The 19,090-nt window shown below is 36.7% G+C and overlaps 1 protein-coding gene across 1 annotated transcript in view; it reads right to left on the reverse strand.

Annotated features, from left to right (window-relative positions):
* Naalad2 (N-acetylated alpha-linked acidic dipeptidase 2) overlaps positions 1-19,090 on the reverse strand; it is a 46,865-nt gene that overhangs the window by 5,329 nt on the left and 22,446 nt on the right. Inside the window, exons 13-17 of the mRNA XM_026779286.1 lie at positions 17,556-17,619; positions 16,496-16,563; positions 12,906-12,997; positions 6,610-6,700; positions 4,079-4,343 (exon numbers count right to left, since the gene is read on the reverse strand). Coding sequence (XP_026635087.1) covers positions 4,079-4,343; positions 6,610-6,700; positions 12,906-12,997; positions 16,496-16,563; positions 17,556-17,619 — 580 coding nt within the window. The remainder of the gene's footprint in view (positions 1-4,078; positions 4,344-6,609; positions 6,701-12,905; positions 12,998-16,495; positions 16,564-17,555; positions 17,620-19,090) is intronic.

The following is a 19,090-nucleotide window of genomic DNA, read 5'->3' on the forward strand; positions in this document are numbered from 1 at the left end:
TTGTAGACCAGGCTGGTCTCGAACTCACAGAGATCCGCCTGCCTCTGCCTCCCAAGTGCTGGGATTAAAGGCGTGTGCCACCACCGCCCGGCTTTAACATCTTTTTCAAATGGTGACTTGTGACAAATTAATATATCTAAATGGAGAAACAGTATAAGGTTTAGTCTGGACATATTTTTCTTTATTTCATAAAGTTTTAAAAATATAATTAGACTTTCAGCACATACTTTTTATTACAACAACCTATTTGCCATGTTGTGTGTGTTCTAAGCAGGAATTGACATGCATGATTAATATACTGCTTGCATTTGAGTCTGTTTTGCAGATCAAGTGCTTGTAACTCAGATCACATGATTCTGCTACATCATCTGCCAATGGGGTCGGGCCTTCAATATAAATACATTTGGTATTTTCAAAAAAAGTCCTTTCAACCTCAACTTTTCCAAGCTTTGTTTAAAATGTAATCAAAGCAAGTAATCTAATAACGGGTATGATGGAAGCAAAGGAAACAGGATGTTAAAGAAGATCCAAATTTCATGTATAGTACAGAAATCAAGATAAAAACTGAACTATGTCTTTAGGGTTCATCAGAAATAACATTTACAGAGCAGCAGTAGCAGTATAAGAACCTAGTGAGTTGTTTAGTGGAACAGAAAGAACTAGGAGTATAAATTATGTATTCGTTGATTGATTGATTGATTCATTCACTCATCTGACCCACATTCTTCACTAATACATCTTCTGAATAATCATTGCTTCCTGATACTAACAGAGCATTTTGATTGTGAAGGTGGGAGATAGCAGAGACAAACGCTACTGTTAAAATGGAAGAGATATGACAATATGCCATCTGATGGGTATTCACTAACATAGACACATAGGCTATCAAAGACCTCAATATAAATTCAGTTACACTGAGGCTGATAGAAGAGAAAGTGGGAAATAACCTTGAGTTCACTGGCACAGGAGACTACTTCCTGAATATAATACCAGCAATACAGACACTGAGATTGACAATTAATAAATGGAACCTCTGAAACTGAGAAACTGCTGTAAGGCAAAGGACACAGTCAACAAGACAAAACAGCAGCCTATGGAATGGGAAAAGATCTTCACCTACTCCACTCCGACAGAGGACATCTCCAAAATATATAATGAACTATAGGAACTAGACATCAAAACATCAAATAATCCCATTAAAAAACGGGGTACAGATTTAAACAGAGAATTCTCAACAGAAGAATCTGGAATGGCTGAGATGCACTTAAGGAAGAGTTCAACATCCTTGGCTATCAAGGAAATGCAAATTAAAAAGACTCTGAGATACCATCTCATATCTGTCAGAATGGCTAAAATCAAAAATGCTAATGGCAGTTTATGCTGGAGAGGATGTGGGATAATGATGTAAGATTCCCCTCTGTATGCTGTTAATACCATTGGTTAATAAAGAAACTGGCTTTGCCTGATAGGGTAGAGTAGAACTAGGCAGGGAAAACTAAACTGAATGCTGGGAGAAAGAAGCAGAGTCAGAGAAAAACCATGTAGCCCCACAGGAGACAGATGCCAGAACTTTACCTGGTAAGCCATAGATTAATAGAGATGAGTTAAATTAATATGTAAGAGATAGCCAATAAGAAGTTAGATCTAATAGGCCAAGCAGTGATTTAATTAATATAGTTTCTGTGTGGTTATTTCAGATCTGGGAGGCTGAGACATGAACAAGCAGCCTCCTACAACAGAATAAAGGGAACCCTCCTCTATTGCTGGGTGGGAGTGCACTTGTTTGCACTTGTGCAGCCACTTTGGAAATCAGTATGGCAGTTTCTCAGGAATTTGGGAATCAATCTACCTCAAGTCCCAGCAATATCATTCTTGGGATATACTCAAAGGATGTTCAACCATACCCCAATGACACTTGCTCAACTATGTTCATAGCAGCATTATTTGTAAAAGCCAGAATGTGGAAACAACCTACATGCCCCTCAATTGAAGAGTGGATGAAGAAAATATGGTATATTTACACAATGGAGTAATATTTGCACAATACCACATTATGAAATGTGGAGGCAAATGAATGGAACTAGAAAAAAAATCATCCTAAGTGAGGTAACCCAGAAAGATAAACATGGTGTGTACTCACTCATAAGTGCATATTAGATGTAAAGCAAAGGGTAACCAGGCTATAATCCTCAACCCCAGAGAAGCTAGGTAACAAGGAGGACTCCAAGAGGGATGTATGGATCTCCCAGGGAAGAGGAAGTAAATGGGATGTCCTGAGGAAACTGAGGGTGGGATAGAGTAGAGGAGAGAGGATGGAGGATGGGAACATGAGGGATCAGGATGGTCGAGTTGTGAGCAGGATGGAGCAGGAGAGTGATGGGGGAGATAGCTTGATAGACAGGGCCATTGCAGAGTCCTGGAGAAACCTGGTGCCAAAAAGGCTCCTGGCAACCCATAAGGATGACCCCATCTTGGACTCCCAGCAATAGTGGAGAGGGTGCCTGGACTGGCCTTTCCCTGTAATCAAATTGGTGACTACCCTAATTGTCATCATAGAGCCTTCATCCAGTACCTGATGGAAGCAGATACAAAGATCCACAGCTAACCACTGGCCTGGGCTCTGGGAGTCTAGTTGAAGAGAGGGTAGAGAGGCATCAAGATTGTGATGAGGAAACCTGCAGAGACCGCTGACCTGAGCTTGTGGGAGCTTACAGACTGGACAAACAGCTCGGGAGCCAGTCTGGGACTGGACTAGGCCCTCTGCATTTGAGTGACAATTGTGTAATGTGGTCTTTTGTGGGGCCCCTAGCAGTGGGACTAGAACCTGTTCTGATGCATGAGTTGGAGTTTTGGAACCTAATCCCGTTGGTGGATGCCTTGTTCACACTTGATGAAGCAGTGGGGGCAGGGGGAAGCTTGGTTTGCCATGCTTTGTTGATTGGACCATCTAAGTGGAGACAGAGGAGGACTGGATGGGGGTGTAAATGCCTGAGACCCACACAGTAGGAGAGAACCAACTCCCACAAATTGTACTCTGACCTCCGTGTCTACATGGTAGCACGCAACATCTGCCCCCACAATGACTCTAGAAATGTAATTTTTAATTTAAAATGAAGAAAATATTTGCTGTTCTTCATAACTTCATAAAAGTAACTAATCCTAATATAATAATCAAAATAACATTCACCTGTCACTAATGACCAACTCCATCCCTATTCTCTATGCAGTTAGTTATTCTTTTTGCTCCTCCAGTAACTTGTCATCTGTATTTGCCTTCCCCTTTCTCACATTAAATTTCAAGTTCTTTGATAAATTAACAAATAGAACTTTAACATTAAAAATATACTTGGTACGCAAGAGACATTCAGTACAAATTTAATTATTTTGGCATATGCAAAGAATATATATATCTGGGAGTCAGGAAAGAAAATATTTATAATTAGTGCCAGTAGGCAACATTCACTGAACACTCAGCACTGATAGCTACTGATCTACAGATTCCCTAATAATCTCTCCAACAGTAAAGCGTGTTTTACAGGTTCATGGCTTAAGAAGTTGGCAGCCCAGAAGTTAAGTGTTCTTAATGTCACAGGTACAAGTGGAAGGGGGAATATCTGAGTCAGGCCAAGATCCAATGCTTCCAGATCCAGTGTTTAATGTCACTGCATTGTACTGTGTTTCACCCCTAGTTTATAGAAGACACATGACATGAAGAGCCAGTCATAAAATGAAAGGCTGACCATATCTATGCAAAATAGCCTTCATGTACACAAATATTGATGAATATATTAAGCAATAATAGTATATATACAATAATTTGTGACTATAATTTTTAATATTTGGAAAATATTAATAAGAATAGTAACATAGAAAAATATTTACCTAATTTAATTTTTGTAGCACTACTTCATAAGTAATGGTTTCATCATAGATATTTCAGATTAAATCAGACCCCTAATTCAGCATTTATTTAAAGTTCTTGTGAGAAATAATTAGTAAATGAGCAGGTATTTCTTCTAGAATGCACTGACCATGATAGGAGCTAAAAAAGTTTACAACAAAGTCTATAAAATCTTACCGAATGACACTGCATGTTTTCTCAGTTGACGGTCATGTTTCCTGGATAAATTGAAGATACTTGCTGCATAGGTTTTCAAGGCTTTTGCATAGTCTTGAACGTTGAAAGGAATGATTACAGAGTCTGCAAGCTCATATACCAATGCTCCTCGCAACTGAGCCACAGAAAGCTGTTTTTTAAATGTGGGGTCATAAAACTTCTCTACTAATTCAAACGTCTCATAGATGGTATGGTATACAGGATAGCTACTGTATTTATCTGTTTTCTAAAATGGAGAAAGAATTGAAAAATAAGAATTATATTTTCAATTTATATTTTAGTCATAGACATGATTAAAGAAAAATAAACAGCCTTGATTTCATCAATTGAGTAAGTTAAAAATATAATTAAAACACTACAGTCAAAATGCTCACTAACTTAAATTTTTGTCTTCATTTTGTAATTCATGTAACCTTCATCCAACCTTTGGTTTTTATAACTGAAGAAATACTTATTCAAATCAGCACAATTCAAAGCTATGAACTGAAAAAGTTCATGGGGCTGTATATTATATTCTATAGTTCACTTTATACAGCTATAATTTAATGTACTATCTTCACATTTATTTATATGTTGTTATATTGCAAATGGTGCCATCTATAATTCAATAAATAACTTTGATAAATTTATTTTTTGCATTATTTTGTATATATTTCATAGCAGTAAGAGGTGAGAGTAGACTCATCTGCATATATTTTATGTAGGACATACCTAGCTCTTAAAGTTTTTTGACATTTCTAGAGTCTTTACTTTGTAATCTTTTTCAAATTGCAGAAAAATCTCAAGAATATTTACATCTAAATGGACTCATACCATTTAAACTCATGTTGCTTGATGTTCAGGTGTATTTAAAAATGAGTATTAATATATAGTATACAATGCTCATTCATCTAATTTACAGTATTCTGGAACTATCTTTGCTTCTTTATCATTGGTTGTATTCAGGATAATCAAACAGACAACCAATATGCGTTATGTACAAGCAAGATGTTGGTATATGGTACTTTGGGTGTGGTGTATGACAGAACTTAAGATATTGTCAAAGCAAGACAGCACACATTCACTACATCTAAGTACTTGCAAGTCATCAGAATGGTTGACTGACAATTATATGAACTAAGCCGTACAGAATAGAAAGTAAGAGGAAATTAAAAATTGAGAGAAACTTGCTCTGTTCTCTATGCACTGGCCTTGCCTCATGACAGACAACAATATGTAGAAGGGGAACTGATAGATAACATACAACCCTAGCCCAGCATGCCCCTCAACAAAGACATTTCTTCTGAGGAAAAGGCATATAGAGCCTATACAACTGGACTACAAAATAAAATTTTATTTATTTACTTGTTTTTTTTTTATTTAGTTTGAGTGAGAGTCTAGCCCAGGCTGATCTCAAACTCTCAATGTGGCCAAGGATGACATTGAATTTCAGTTCCCCTTAGTTTCACTCCAAGTACTGGGATTACAGGCATATACTACCACAGTCCATTTTAGAGAAAGGAACCCAAGGCTTCATGCACCCTGGGCAAGCACTCTACCAACTGAGCTACATCCACAGAACAAAATAAGATTTTTCCAGCAAATTCTCTGTTGAGAAAATATGTATAACCAGCTATGCATCTGACATTTATACATGAACTAGCATTTCAATGAAAAACCTTAGTAGTAATGCATTCACAGAACAGCCCGCATTCCTTCATAGTGTATCTACAAAGGAGCAGGAACAAGCAGTCTGTCTGCATCTTTGAACTCTTCTTGGGTCCCACGTCCACCTACTACCTGATGACATGCAATTCAATTCTAGTTCATATTAGTGAAATGCTGCTATGGTTTGGACCTGGAATAACCTCCATCCAAAGACTTATACAAAGACTTGAAAGTTCAAGCTTATCCTCCCAGTGGAGTAGAACAATTTTAAGAAGTGCTATAGAAAAATGGATGGAGCTTGAGTTCCATTTAAACAAAGTCATACAGAGAATAAAAAATATGGTATATTTTCCCAATTTACAGAATCTACATATCTAAATTTAAAGGAAAATACATGAGAGTAGATAGAGTATTACTTGAAACAAAACAAAAACTACAGGGGGGAGTATAAGAGGGTGCAGACAGTACAAGGGAAAGTATGAGCATTGTTAAAATTCATTGTATGCATATATTTGAAAAAGTCGTAATGAAACACACTATTTCATAACTAAAAAGAAATGCCCCCAGAAAAGGTACTGGGAAATGCCCTAGGAGAAGGAAGTGGCAATACAGCTCCTTCTAATCCCTCTTTGCTGCCTGGCTGCCTTAAGGTAAGCAGCTTTCTTCCCACCATGATGTACTGACTCACCACAACCCCACAAGAGCTGGGACAAACACTTCAGGCCGAGACCTCCGAAACCTTGAACAAAACAAACTTCTTTGTGAGGTGATCATTCCAGGTATCTTGTTACAATAATGACGAGTGAACCGATATACTACTTATTAATAATTACTAGATGGTGTACCCTGTTCTTAGTGTAGCGAGCTCTGGCTGAAGCAATTCCAAGTCTCTGAAAATAAACTTCAAAATCACTTCCAGATCCCAGCTTATTGATTCTAGATATAAAATATAAATAAATAAATAAATAAATACATGGATAGAATAATAAATATGAAATCAAACAGATGGAAAAATGAATCCTGCTTCAAGAGTCGTTAAGAATTTGCATACCAAATTGCTATAAGAATTATAAGAAGCTAAAACAATGTCAAGCTATTCCCCTATTTGCTAGAATATTAATGTGGCAAGCTACATTGAATATGACCAGAGTTTGTCAGTAATACAGGACACTGAAGTCTGATATTTTTTAAATTAACAGAAATATTTGAACCACTTAATAAACCATTTTCATAGGCCATCTTAAGCTGTTTATAGGAAGAGCTTGCTTTTTCTTATTTTTGCTGAATAAGCATATGAAACTTTTATAATGGGAGAAAAACATTTAAACTTTTGCAAGACTAATTTGGGAGCCATCAATATATCTTAGAGGATAATGACTCTTTTAAAAAAAATAACATTTATTTATTTATTATGTATATAGTGTTCTGCCTGCATGTATGCTTGCAGGCCAGAAGAGGGCACCAGATCTCATTATGAATGATGGTAAACCATCATGTAGTTCCTGGGAATTGAATTTAGGAGCTTTGGAAGAACAGTCAGTACTCTTAACCACTAAATAATCTCTCCAGCCCAAGGATAATGACTCTTACCAACAACCCTGATAACCTGAGTTTGATCTTAGAAATCACATGAAAATGGAGGGAATGAAGGAAAAATTGTTCTTTGACCTCCACACAAATATGTGTCATATGAATGAGGATACACACACACACATATACACACACATACACACACACACACACACACACACTAATAAAAATAAGTAACATCCTTATCTAAGATATAGTCCCAAACCAGCTAATAAAAGAAGTCCACTTGCCCCGATCTAGCCACAAAAATACAAATAATATTATGCAATATCAAAGTAGTACACCCACATACAAAAAATAATTGACCAGTTCTAAGGAAATGAGCACTACCTAGATGAACCCCAGGATGCAATTTAAAAGAAAAATTACAAACATCATCAAAATTTTGAAAGGTTTAAAGAAGACAAAAAGAAATATCTCAATGAAGTTAAAGAGAATAAATGCCTCAGTAATGCTCCAAAAAACACAAATGTAAGGCTGATAGGAATTATGGAGACAATCCAGAATTTAGAAAAAGAATTCAATACATAGAAACATTGAAGAGGGACTCAAACTGAAATAAAGATGGCATTGAAAAAAAGCAATACCTCCAACTAGAAAGCTCAAAAAAAGCCTTACAAGAAGAATTAATCAAGTAGAAAACAGAAGATCAGAACTCAAAGACAAAATAGAGGATTTCTATGAAAAAAACTTAAAAAGGAATATACAAGAAATGTGAAACACTATTTAAAAAAAGCCAAACCTTCAAATTATAAGAATAGATGAGGGAGAGGGATCCCAGGTCAATTACACAGACCAGATCTTCATCTAAATCATTGAAGAAAACTTTCTCAAACAGGAAAAGACATACTCATATAGATACCAGAAACACACAGAATGCCAAATATACAAGATCAGAAAAGAAAATTCCCGTGATAAATTATACTTAAAACACTAAATATCCATAACAAAGATTATTGAGAGCTATAAGAGAATAACCACAAATCACATACATATAAATGAAAACCCATCGGAATAATAGGTGATTTCTCAGTGGAAATTATTAAAACTGGAAGAGCCTGGAGCAATGGATTTTAAGTACTAAGACAACAATGGCCAGTCTAGACTAATATATCCAGTAAAACTAGCCACGATAATTGACAGAAAATGAAAAACTTCCAATGATACAAACAGACTAAATAGACACACACAAACACACAACAAAGCAAACCTAAAGAGGAATAAACAGTCAAAAGAAATATAAAGCTACAATTACTAAAATACAATCTACAAAGAACCCAAAAATCAACTATATAATAACTGCAGTCAACATTCAAAAATAACTTTAAATATCAACAACCTCAATTCTTAAATCAAAATACATGAACTGACTAAATGGATTAAGATACAAAATGCAGCTAAAACAGGTAGGGAAGGGGCCTGCATTTTTGCCCAGGGCGACTAGGGTCTAGAGCCTGGGCATTCACCTCTTGATCCACTCTGTTGAGTTGCTGTCTGTGTTTCAAGGAGAGCCTACAGAATGGACAAAGATCTTCACCAATCCTACATCTGACAGATGGTTGATCTCCAAAATATATTAAGAATTCAAGAAACTAGACATCAAAATATAAAATATGCCAATTTATTGGAGTACAGAGCTAAACAGAGAACTTTCATCAGAAGAATCTCAAATGGCCAAAAGATATTTATTTATTTATTTATTATACAATGTTCTGTCTGTGTGTATTGCAGGCCAGAAAAGGGCACCAGACCTCATTACAGATGGTTGTGAGCCACCATGTGGTTGCTGAGAATCGAACTCAGGACCTTTGGAAGAGCAGGCAATGCTCTTAACTGCTGAGCCATCTCTCCAGCCCTGGCCAAAAGATATTTAAGAAATTGCTCAACATACTTGATCATCAGGGAAATGCAAATAAAAATGACTCTGAGAGAGGATATGATCGGGGTTATGATGACCGGGACTATTACAGCAGGTCATACAGAGGAGGTGGTGGAGGAGGAGGCGGATGGAGAGCTGCTCAAGACAGGGATCAAATTTACAGAAGGCGGTCACCTTTTCCTTACTACAGCCGTGGAGGATACAGGTCACGTTCCAGATCGCGATCATACTCACCTCGTCGCTATTAAAGCATGAAGTTGAAGACTTTCTGAAACCTGCCATAGAGCTGGGATATTGTTTGTGGACAATATTTTCTATTGTCTCCTGTTTAAAAAGTGAACAGTGCCTAGTGAAGTTAGGTGACTTTTACACCTTTTATGATGACTACTTTTGGTGGAGTTGAAATGCTGTTTTCATTCTGCATTTGTGTAGTTCGGTGCTTTGTTCAAAGTTAAGTGTTTTCAGAAAAGTATGTTTTGCATGTATTTTTTTACAGTCCAAATTTTGACTGCTGAGAAGTTTCTATTGTACAAAACTTCATTTAAAAGGTTTTTCTACTGAATCCAGGGTATTCTGAAGATCGAAGCCTGTGTGTAAAATGCTACCAAATGGCAAAAAGCAACAATAAACAAGTTTGATTTTTACTTTTCTTTCTAAAAAAAAAAACAAAAAAAAAAAACAAAAAAAATGACTCTGAGATTCCATCTTATACCTATCAGAATGGCTAAAATAAAAAAAAAAATACTGAGGACACCTGATGTTGAAGAGGATGTGGAGTCAGGGGAACACTTTTCCATTGCTGGTGGGAGTTTAAACTTGTTCAACCACTTTGAAATCAGTATGGTGGTTTCTCAGAAATGTGGGAATCAATCTACCTTAAGACCCAGCAATACTCAATCATACCTCAAGGACACATACTCTACAATGTTCATAGCAGCATTATTCGTAATAGCCAGAACCTGGAAACAACCTAGATGCCGTTGAACTGAAGAATGGTTAAAGAAAATATGATACATTTACTTAGCTGTCAAAATCAGTGACACCATGAAATTTAAAGGCAAATGGGTGGAACTAGAAAAAGCTATCCTGAGTGAGGTAACCCAGACTCAGAGAGACAAACATGGCATATTCATACTTATAAGTGGATATTAGATATAAGTAAAGGATAAGCAGACTACAATCCACAGTTCCAGAGAAGCTAGGTAACAAGGAGGACCCTAAGAAGGACACATGGATCGCCCTGGGTAGGGGAGTAAACTGGAGGCTTTGGGGGACAGTCAAGGGAAGGGGAAATCATTTCTATACTGGAAACCTAGCCAACAGTACTAGCACCCAGTACTGGTGAAATCATTGATATTAGAGTAGAACTCACAATTGTCACTTTATTAAACCAGCATAAGCTTTAACTTTTATAAATATAATATGTATCATTATATCCCGCAAAATGTCATTTTCACTACACATCGATGAAAATTCTCTTTGCAACAGACATAAACCAGTACATTAAATCATAACTGATGAAAATGCCTAGTTGTGGAGCCTAGTCCCAACTAATACATCTACAATAGAACCTCTGAAACTTATGGCTCGGGGATCATTGTAACAAAGGAGGCAGAAAAACTGTAAGATCCAGAGGAATCAGAAGGTTGCTCTGAGATTGTGTCTCCTGACAATGCCAAAGAAGCTACTCCCATGAACTTTGACCAACATGGCTGCCTAAACAGGAGCTGAACAAGAACAATGCCAATAGATTTGCAGCCATGGGATGGAGGAAAGCTCACGAGGCTTCAACCTAGACAAAGAACTACATCAGCAAAGGAATGATGAAGACAGAAGAAATAGTCTTCTCCCAACTGGTTATCCAATACCAAATGGTCATTCCTGAAAACACATACAACTGCATAAAACAGTAAATTCTGTTTATAAATTTAGGGGTATGCACACTGAATGTTTTTATGTGCACATATAGACACACATATATGTAACAACAATTAAAGAAAAAGAGGCCATGGATTTGAAAGAGTGGGGGGGGGGAGCAAAGTATATAGGGAAGATAGGAAGGAGGAACAGAAGAGGTAAATGATATAATTATAGTCTTAAAGAAATAAAAAAATTACAATTAAAAATTAAATACAATGATATTTTAAATGACTTTAAACAATAGAATGAAGCTATAAACTATCATCTTCTGCCAGTCTTATAAATCATACTAAAAATGGATAACTATATAATAAACTTAAGAAGTCACTACAACATGAATGAGAAAATGTAAAATGATAAAAATCAAAAATCTAAATTGATTACAGAAAAACACACAATTTAAAGATTATTGATAATGCCCTTTATTAAATATAAAATAAAACGAGGGGGTTAGGGAGATGAGTCAGTGGACAAAGTGTTTTCTGTGCAAGCATGAGGACTTAAGAGTTCAGATTTTCACAATCCACATAAAACTCAGTCGTGGTCACTCATATCTCAAACCCCAGGGCTGAGGGCAAGGGGCAGACAGTCAGATTCTGGAAATCCACAACCAGCCAGTTTTGCTGGGTGACCAGATTCAGTGAATGATCTATCATGAAAAAGTAAAAATAAATAAGGTAGAGGGGCTGGAGAGACAGCTCAGTGACTAAAAGCATATATACTGCTCTTCCAAAGGACTTGAATTCAGTTCCCAGAACCCATATCACATGGCTCAAACTAACTGTAAATTCCATTTCAGTTTATCCAACTCATCTGGCCTCTGAGGACACATGCATATACCCACAAACAGATGCGCATATATGCACATCATTAAAAATATAATAAATCTTTTTTAAGAAAAAAATAAGGTTGAAAATCAATGGAGAAGATCCTGGCATCAACCTCTGGCCTCCACCAACACGTATATACCACATACACACACATGCACACACACACATATATAGCACATCCACATACATGCACACACATATACTACACACACACACATCAACATGCACAAACATCCACACATACATAACAGATGAACACACATGTATATCATGCCCACACACATGAACACTCACATCGATACACATCCAAACACATGAACACACAATACATCCATAAACAGCCACACTCATGAACACCCACAGTACATTTATATTTTACATCATTATCACATGAAGCTATGCTATTATTTAAAGCATATACTACATATCTAAAATTACATTTCTGTAAAGATGCCAAATAATGACTAATAAATAGCAAAATCATTGCAAAATTTATTTTACATATATTTATGTACATATATTTGCATGTATATACAAGGATGTTCAGGTGCCCACAGAATCCAGAAGAGGCTATTGAATCTCCTGGAGCTGGTGACAGATGGTTGTGAGCCACCTGACATGGGTGCTGGGAACTGAACTTGGGTCCAATGGTAGAGCAGCAAGCACTCTTAATTGCCAAGTTATTTCTCAAGTCCCCACAAAATCAGTTTAGTTGAAAAATTTCAAAAATATATCTATGTTACACTGAACATTAAAAATGTGTCTGAGCTGACTAGTAAGCAAAACAGCAACTGACTGGCCAGCTTTATTGAATTTATTTACATTATTGATGAGCTCTGTAAGAACTGCAAGTTTGGAGGAGAAAAAAAAAGGAGCAATCTATATTTATCCCAGGGTAGAAAAGCTACATATGTTAATTTACCTAGGAAAAACTTTATTTTCAGGTGAAGGGTCTTTTTCCAGCCAGCTTTCATAAAGTGATTTGCTTTCAAAACCATCATCAGGGCTGGAGATCTAGAAAAACAAACAGTGGGCATCAGGAATGGAAGCAAATGTGAACCCAATATAATTCCTTCTGCACATTAGTATCAACTTATGTTGCTATCTATGCATGCATGCATATGCCATTTTCACTTACATAAAATAGTATATTTTGCAGCTCCTAAGAAAAGGAAAGAACTAGCACAAATTCTTCTACATTTATGATGACTGTTGTTGGCAATGTTGCCAACTACCTAAAAAGGGGATTTCCTATTTTATTAATAACATTTTAAAGGAAAGTTTTAAATTGTTTCAGGTAAAGATACTGGAGAAAATGTAGATAGTTTCTATAATAAATTGCCTTTATCCAAGCAGATGGATCCTACTTTTGCTGGAAAAGAAGTCAGGAATAGTGAGAATAATTATATATATATTTTTAAATTATTATTTTATGTTTAAGCAAAGCTGGATTTTCTTAATGTGAGGAAATGGAAACCTTTATACACTGGTAGAGTTACTATGGAAATCAATGTGGCACTTTTTCAAAATAAAAATAGATCTTCATATGACTCAGCTATATCACTTCTGCACATACACCCAAAAAGCTAACAATAGAGACATTTGCGCATTTGTGGTCATTACTGTATTCTTCACAATAGTTAGGAAATGGAATCAAACTAGATGTCCATCATCTGAAATGTAGGTAAGTAAAATGTGTCACATTTATACAATGCAATGCTATTTAGTACCAAATAAAAATGAAATTTGTAGGAAAATGGGTAGAATTGGGGGTAATATTTACTGAGATATCTCAAATGCTATGTGTTCTTTTTTATATATGTGTCATATCTTGTAATTTAATTTAGTATTTAACTTGGAATGTTGATAGAGAGTAGAAAATTATAAAGGGAATAACATGGGGTTAGGGAAGAGTTCTAAAGATGGGTGGATAGTAGAACTCATGGGGTATGAGACTGGAAGGGGACATACCAGGATGGTGAAATTTAAATAAGATTGTGGGGAGAATTAGTAATGATGTAAGAAGTCATGTGGAAGCCTGTTGTTCTATTAGCTAACCAAAAACTTTTTTTTTTAATGAAAAATGTTTATGGGTGGTGAGATGGCTCAACAGCTAAAGGTATTTGATCCAATGCCTAAAAGTAGAATGGAGTTCCCAGGACCTACATAATAGGAGAAAACTGAGTCCTACAAACCACACACACACACACACACACACACACACACACACACACACACACACACACACAATTTCTTTTTTAAGACTATAGGCTGAGAAGTGGCTCAGCAGTTAAGCACTTGCTTCTCTTTTTTTATGTTTTTTAAATTGTTTTTATTGAGCTATATATATTTTTTTCTGCTCCTCTCCCTTCTCCCCTCCCTTCTCCCCTCTTCCATGATCCCCATGCTCCTAATTTAGTCAGGAGATCTTGTCTTTTTCTACTTCCCATGTAGATTGGATTCAGGTATGTCTCTCTTAGATTCCTCTTTGTTGTCTAGGTTTTCTTGGACTGTGCTGTGTAGGGTTCTAGGGAGATAGAGCCATGCATAGTCTTATGTAGCTGTAAACCTGAACGACTCATTTATTTGAATGCTTGGTCCCCAGTAGGTGGAACTGTTTAAGGATTGGGAGGTATGGAGGAGGTATCTCACTAGGGGTGGACTTTAAGATTTCAAAAGGCTATGCCATTTCTATTTACATCTCTCTCCGCCTTCTGCTTAGAGGTAAGTATGTTAAGTTCTCAGCTACTGCTTCTACGTCCTGCCTGCCTGCCTGCTGCCTTGCTACCCATCATGATAGTCACAGACTCACCCTCTGTGTAAGTCCTCAGTAAACTCATTGTTCTATAATTTTCTTTGGTCATGATATCTCTTCATCACAATAGAAAAGTAACGAAGATGTGGAGGATGGAGGAAATTGTAATAATCTGTCCACAGGAAGGTGAAGGAGTCGCTTTAGTTACCCAGTCTCTGTATGACCATAAATAATGAGTATGTGTCTTTTCACAAGATGTACAAATAATAACTTCTACTTACTGGTTTCAAAGGTCTTAGCACCCCTGACATCAAAGACAGTAGCCGTTTTTCAAATACAGTACAGATCAAAAAAAACATATTCTGTAGTATTGCCCCATAAAGATTCCCTTTACACTTGCTTTTATTTTGAGACCTTCCAATAAAAGAATAAGGATGCTGGGTGACGGTGATGCACCCCTTTAATCCCAGCACTCAGAAAGCAGAGGCAGGCTGATCTCTGTGAGTTTGAGGCCAGCCTGGTCTACAAGTGCTAGTTCCACAACAGGCTCCATAGCTACAATGAAACCGTGCCTGAAAAAAACAAAAACAACAAAAAAAAAAAAAAAACAAGGAAATAAGTTTATTCAAGAGGGTAAGAACACCAACAAGAGGGAAAAGAGAAATATAGTAAGCACTTTTGCTTGGAAAAAAAAAATACCTGTTTTTAGAGACACTAGCAGTAAACAGGCAGGTAGGGCAAGCTTACAGAGATTAGGAAACAAAACCTGCATTAGAGTGACACTCACCTCTTACTTTTCACTAAGGCTGATCTTAAAGCAGCAATCACTTCTATAAGCAAATTCTTTGGTTTTAAAAATTCATTTTTTTTTACTTTTTTATTTTTTTATTTTTTTTTGGTTTTTCAAGACAGGGTTTCTCTGTAGCTTTGGAGCCTGTCCTGGAACTCCCTTTGTAGACCAGGCTGGTCTCGAACTCACAGAGATCCGCCTGCCTCTGCCTCCCAAGTGCTGGGATTAAAGGCGTGCGCCACCACCGCCCGGCTTTTTTGTTGGTTGTGTGTGTGTGTGTGTGTGTGTGTGCACGCAAGCGCGCACTCCCGTGCACCATGTGTTTCAGGTACCCAAGGACGATGAAAACGGTGTCAGATTCCTTGAGCTGGAATTACAGGCAGTTTTAAGAGACCTGATTGGGTGCTGGGAACCAAACTCGGGTCCTGTGGATGATCTGAAGGATCCACTGGTGCTCTCAGTCACTGGTCTGCCTCTGCAGCACTTCTCTAAGTAAATTCTAATGAAGGAGGACTGCTCAGAGTGTACAGATATTGGAAGCACACTATCTGATTTTACTTTGGGATTCACTGTGCTTTAGTTCTCATGAGGACTTAACATGTATAATTAGTTTAATATTTATGGTGTTTCTGTGTAATCACCAGTTGGAGACTTCCTCTCCTTTGATCTTTTGACTGACTGTTCTCCACTCTACCCACTAAGTTGACATGCAGTGAAATGCCTGGCAATGGAGACCAATAATTTCTGCATTGCCAGATTTCTGAATTCCTTGGCTTATTTTTAATACTTTATTTCTTAGCATCCTTACAATTATGTTACATAGTCAACAGTATATGATAAATTTTGTTGTAGCTGCTTATTTGAGTCATCAATGTTCTGACAACAACTAAAAAACAAATGTAGCTAATCATGCCAGAAATGTGTTACCCATTCATTATAAAATAGCCAGCCAGGTGTCCTCATTTACCTCTCTTGCCACTTTATACACCAACTGGTAAAGAAGAGGAGTACAGTCAACTCGTAGGGTGTAATTGCCTGAGGGAGAAACCAAACACAAAGGTCATTATTTCATACTACCAAACGAGTCCATTTATGTTTAATTGCACTTCCTATTTCAAATATAATGTAACCATCTAATTCAAAATTCTCCTGAGAAGTGGAGAGGCTGCAGTGCGTTGATTAAACAGACGAAGAGATGGTGGACTGTGGCGTCTGATGTGGCAGCCCCCACAGTCATCAGCCAGCTTTCCTGGTAGCACCATCTCTCAGGGGACAATGTCAAAGAACGCAATAAGACCACAGAATTCATTCTTCATTCTTTCATTGTTTTAGATCAATGTATTAGAAAGCAATATGCATGTTGTAACAGCTTCAGGGACAATGAACACAAATGCATCAAAACCACTGAGAGCCAAATAGAATGTGTCAATTCAAAAATCAGTTTCAATAAATAGTGCAAATATTATTTTATTTTTCAAGGAAATGTTTTATTAAGAAAACATTTCTGTATGAGACATTCTTCTGAAATACGCCAACCAAATTTCTCTAATTCATCCACAAGAAAAATGTGGTGAATGTTAGGCCTTTAAATCACAATCCAAGGCAAGCAAGGATAAACCAAAGATAGACCAAAAAAAAAAAAAATCAGGAGTCATGTAGCTCAGTTCTGAGTCATAATGATCGATATTAATTACTTTTTCTTGTAGTAAAACAAAAGCTAACTTACTATTGAATAGCCTTATCTAAATATAAGATTTGAGATACTACTAAGAATTTATAGACTTAAGAAAGTAATAAGCCAAAAAACACTGTGGGTGCTAAGGTGCACTCCTATAATCCTAGTGCTTAGCAGGTAGAAGTGGGAAGGTGAGGAGCTCAAGGTCATGACCACCAAACACAACTGAGACTTATCTCAAGACAGAAAAAAAGTCAGAACAAACAAAAGAATAGCATACTAACTAGAAACAAAATTACTAAAAACGGAATTTACTTTTGAATGCCGTATTTCAAAATAAAATAAGATGCACCTTCTATAGATGAATCTGAGTTGATGTAAGCAATGCTTCTCTCCTGTAAGATCTTTGCGTTCTCCTGCAGTTGAATCAAAGTTGTTAGTATGCAGTTTTTACTGCTTTGAAAATATATTAAAAAAAGTAACCACAAAAATCTCCTAGAAAATGGTCTGTTGGTGTTTATAAGTCAAATACAGTATCTGCCTGTGACCACAAACTTGTAGAAAATTCTGATGACTGCTTAATTGATGGCAATAAAAATTAAAATAAGAAAATGAGAATGTTATGAAGCTGTGTAATAAAAGCAAAAAGCCCAGGGAAGATATTTTTAGGTGTAATTCCTTCATTCTCTGTATCAAAATAAGCTAAGATGAGGGTCCAAAATTTGGTAGTTCTTCATAAAATCTGTTGAATCTAAGCTGTTCAAAGTGAGGCCTGAAACTGTTTCCTAACAGGTGTCCTTAGGAATTGATCCTTATAGCCACTGAAATTTGTGATCCACTAAGTCAACTCCTAAGTATAGTGTAAGAGTGAAAAACACATAAAAGTCCATTTATCTATATTTATAAAAATCTATAGAGAAGTAAAAGAATAAAATAAAGATAAAGCCTTTCTCTATGCTAGTGTTCTGGGTTGAAGGAAAGCACGCACCAGAGTGTTTATCTAGTTCATCTTCCTGACTGTGGATTTAATGTGGTCAGTTGCTTCTCAGATACGTCCTCACTACTTTCCTGCCATGATGGGTGGTACCTTTGAACTATGGGTAGAATAAACCTTTTGTACCTTGAGTTGCTTTTCTCAGGCATTTTGTACTAACAAGAAAAGTAACTAATATGATTGCCTTGATTATAGTCAAAGTCTCTACTACAGCATTTGCAGGATCTCATTGTGTACCCCCGGCTGGCCTCAAACTATAGGTCTTCCTGCCTCTGCCACCTGAGTGCCAGGAATTAAGGTTTGCATCATCATACATAATTCCTTATACGTTTTCAAAGAAGTTAATGTGGTATTTAATATGACAACATATCCTGTAGAAAACTGTTGTAGAAAATAATTTTAAATAGACAAAGATATGTTACATTTATTTATGCTGCATTTGTTTAATGATGTAAGGATGCGTGTTTAATTATGTAAAGATGTTTGTTTCACCTTGCCTGTCTAAGGTGTCTGGTTAGTCTAATAAAGAGTTGGACAGCAATAGCTAGGCAGAGAAAAGGAAAGGATAGGTAAGGTGCTGGGCAGAGAGAATAAACAGGAGGAGAAGTCTAGGCTCGAGAGAGAAGAGGATAGAGAACAACGGACACACCCAGGGCCACCAGGCAGCTGCCAACTAGCATACTCAAGAAGCAGTGAAAGTAAGATATACAGAAGTGAGAAAATAAAACGTCCAGGGCAAAAGACAGATAAAGAGAAACAGGTTAATTTCAGTCAAAAGAGATGAGCCGAAGCTGGGCTGAGCATTAAAAACTAATGAGTCTCTGTGTCATGATTTGGGAGCTGGTTAATGGCCCAAAAGAAAAAGCCTGGTACAGAAAACTAGGAAGAAAGTT

This window comes from Microtus ochrogaster, chromosome 5 (assembly GCF_000317375.1).
Source record: "Microtus ochrogaster isolate Prairie Vole_2 chromosome 5, MicOch1.0, whole genome shotgun sequence".
In the NCBI taxonomy this organism is placed as follows: Eukaryota; Metazoa; Chordata; class Mammalia; order Rodentia; family Cricetidae; genus Microtus; species Microtus ochrogaster.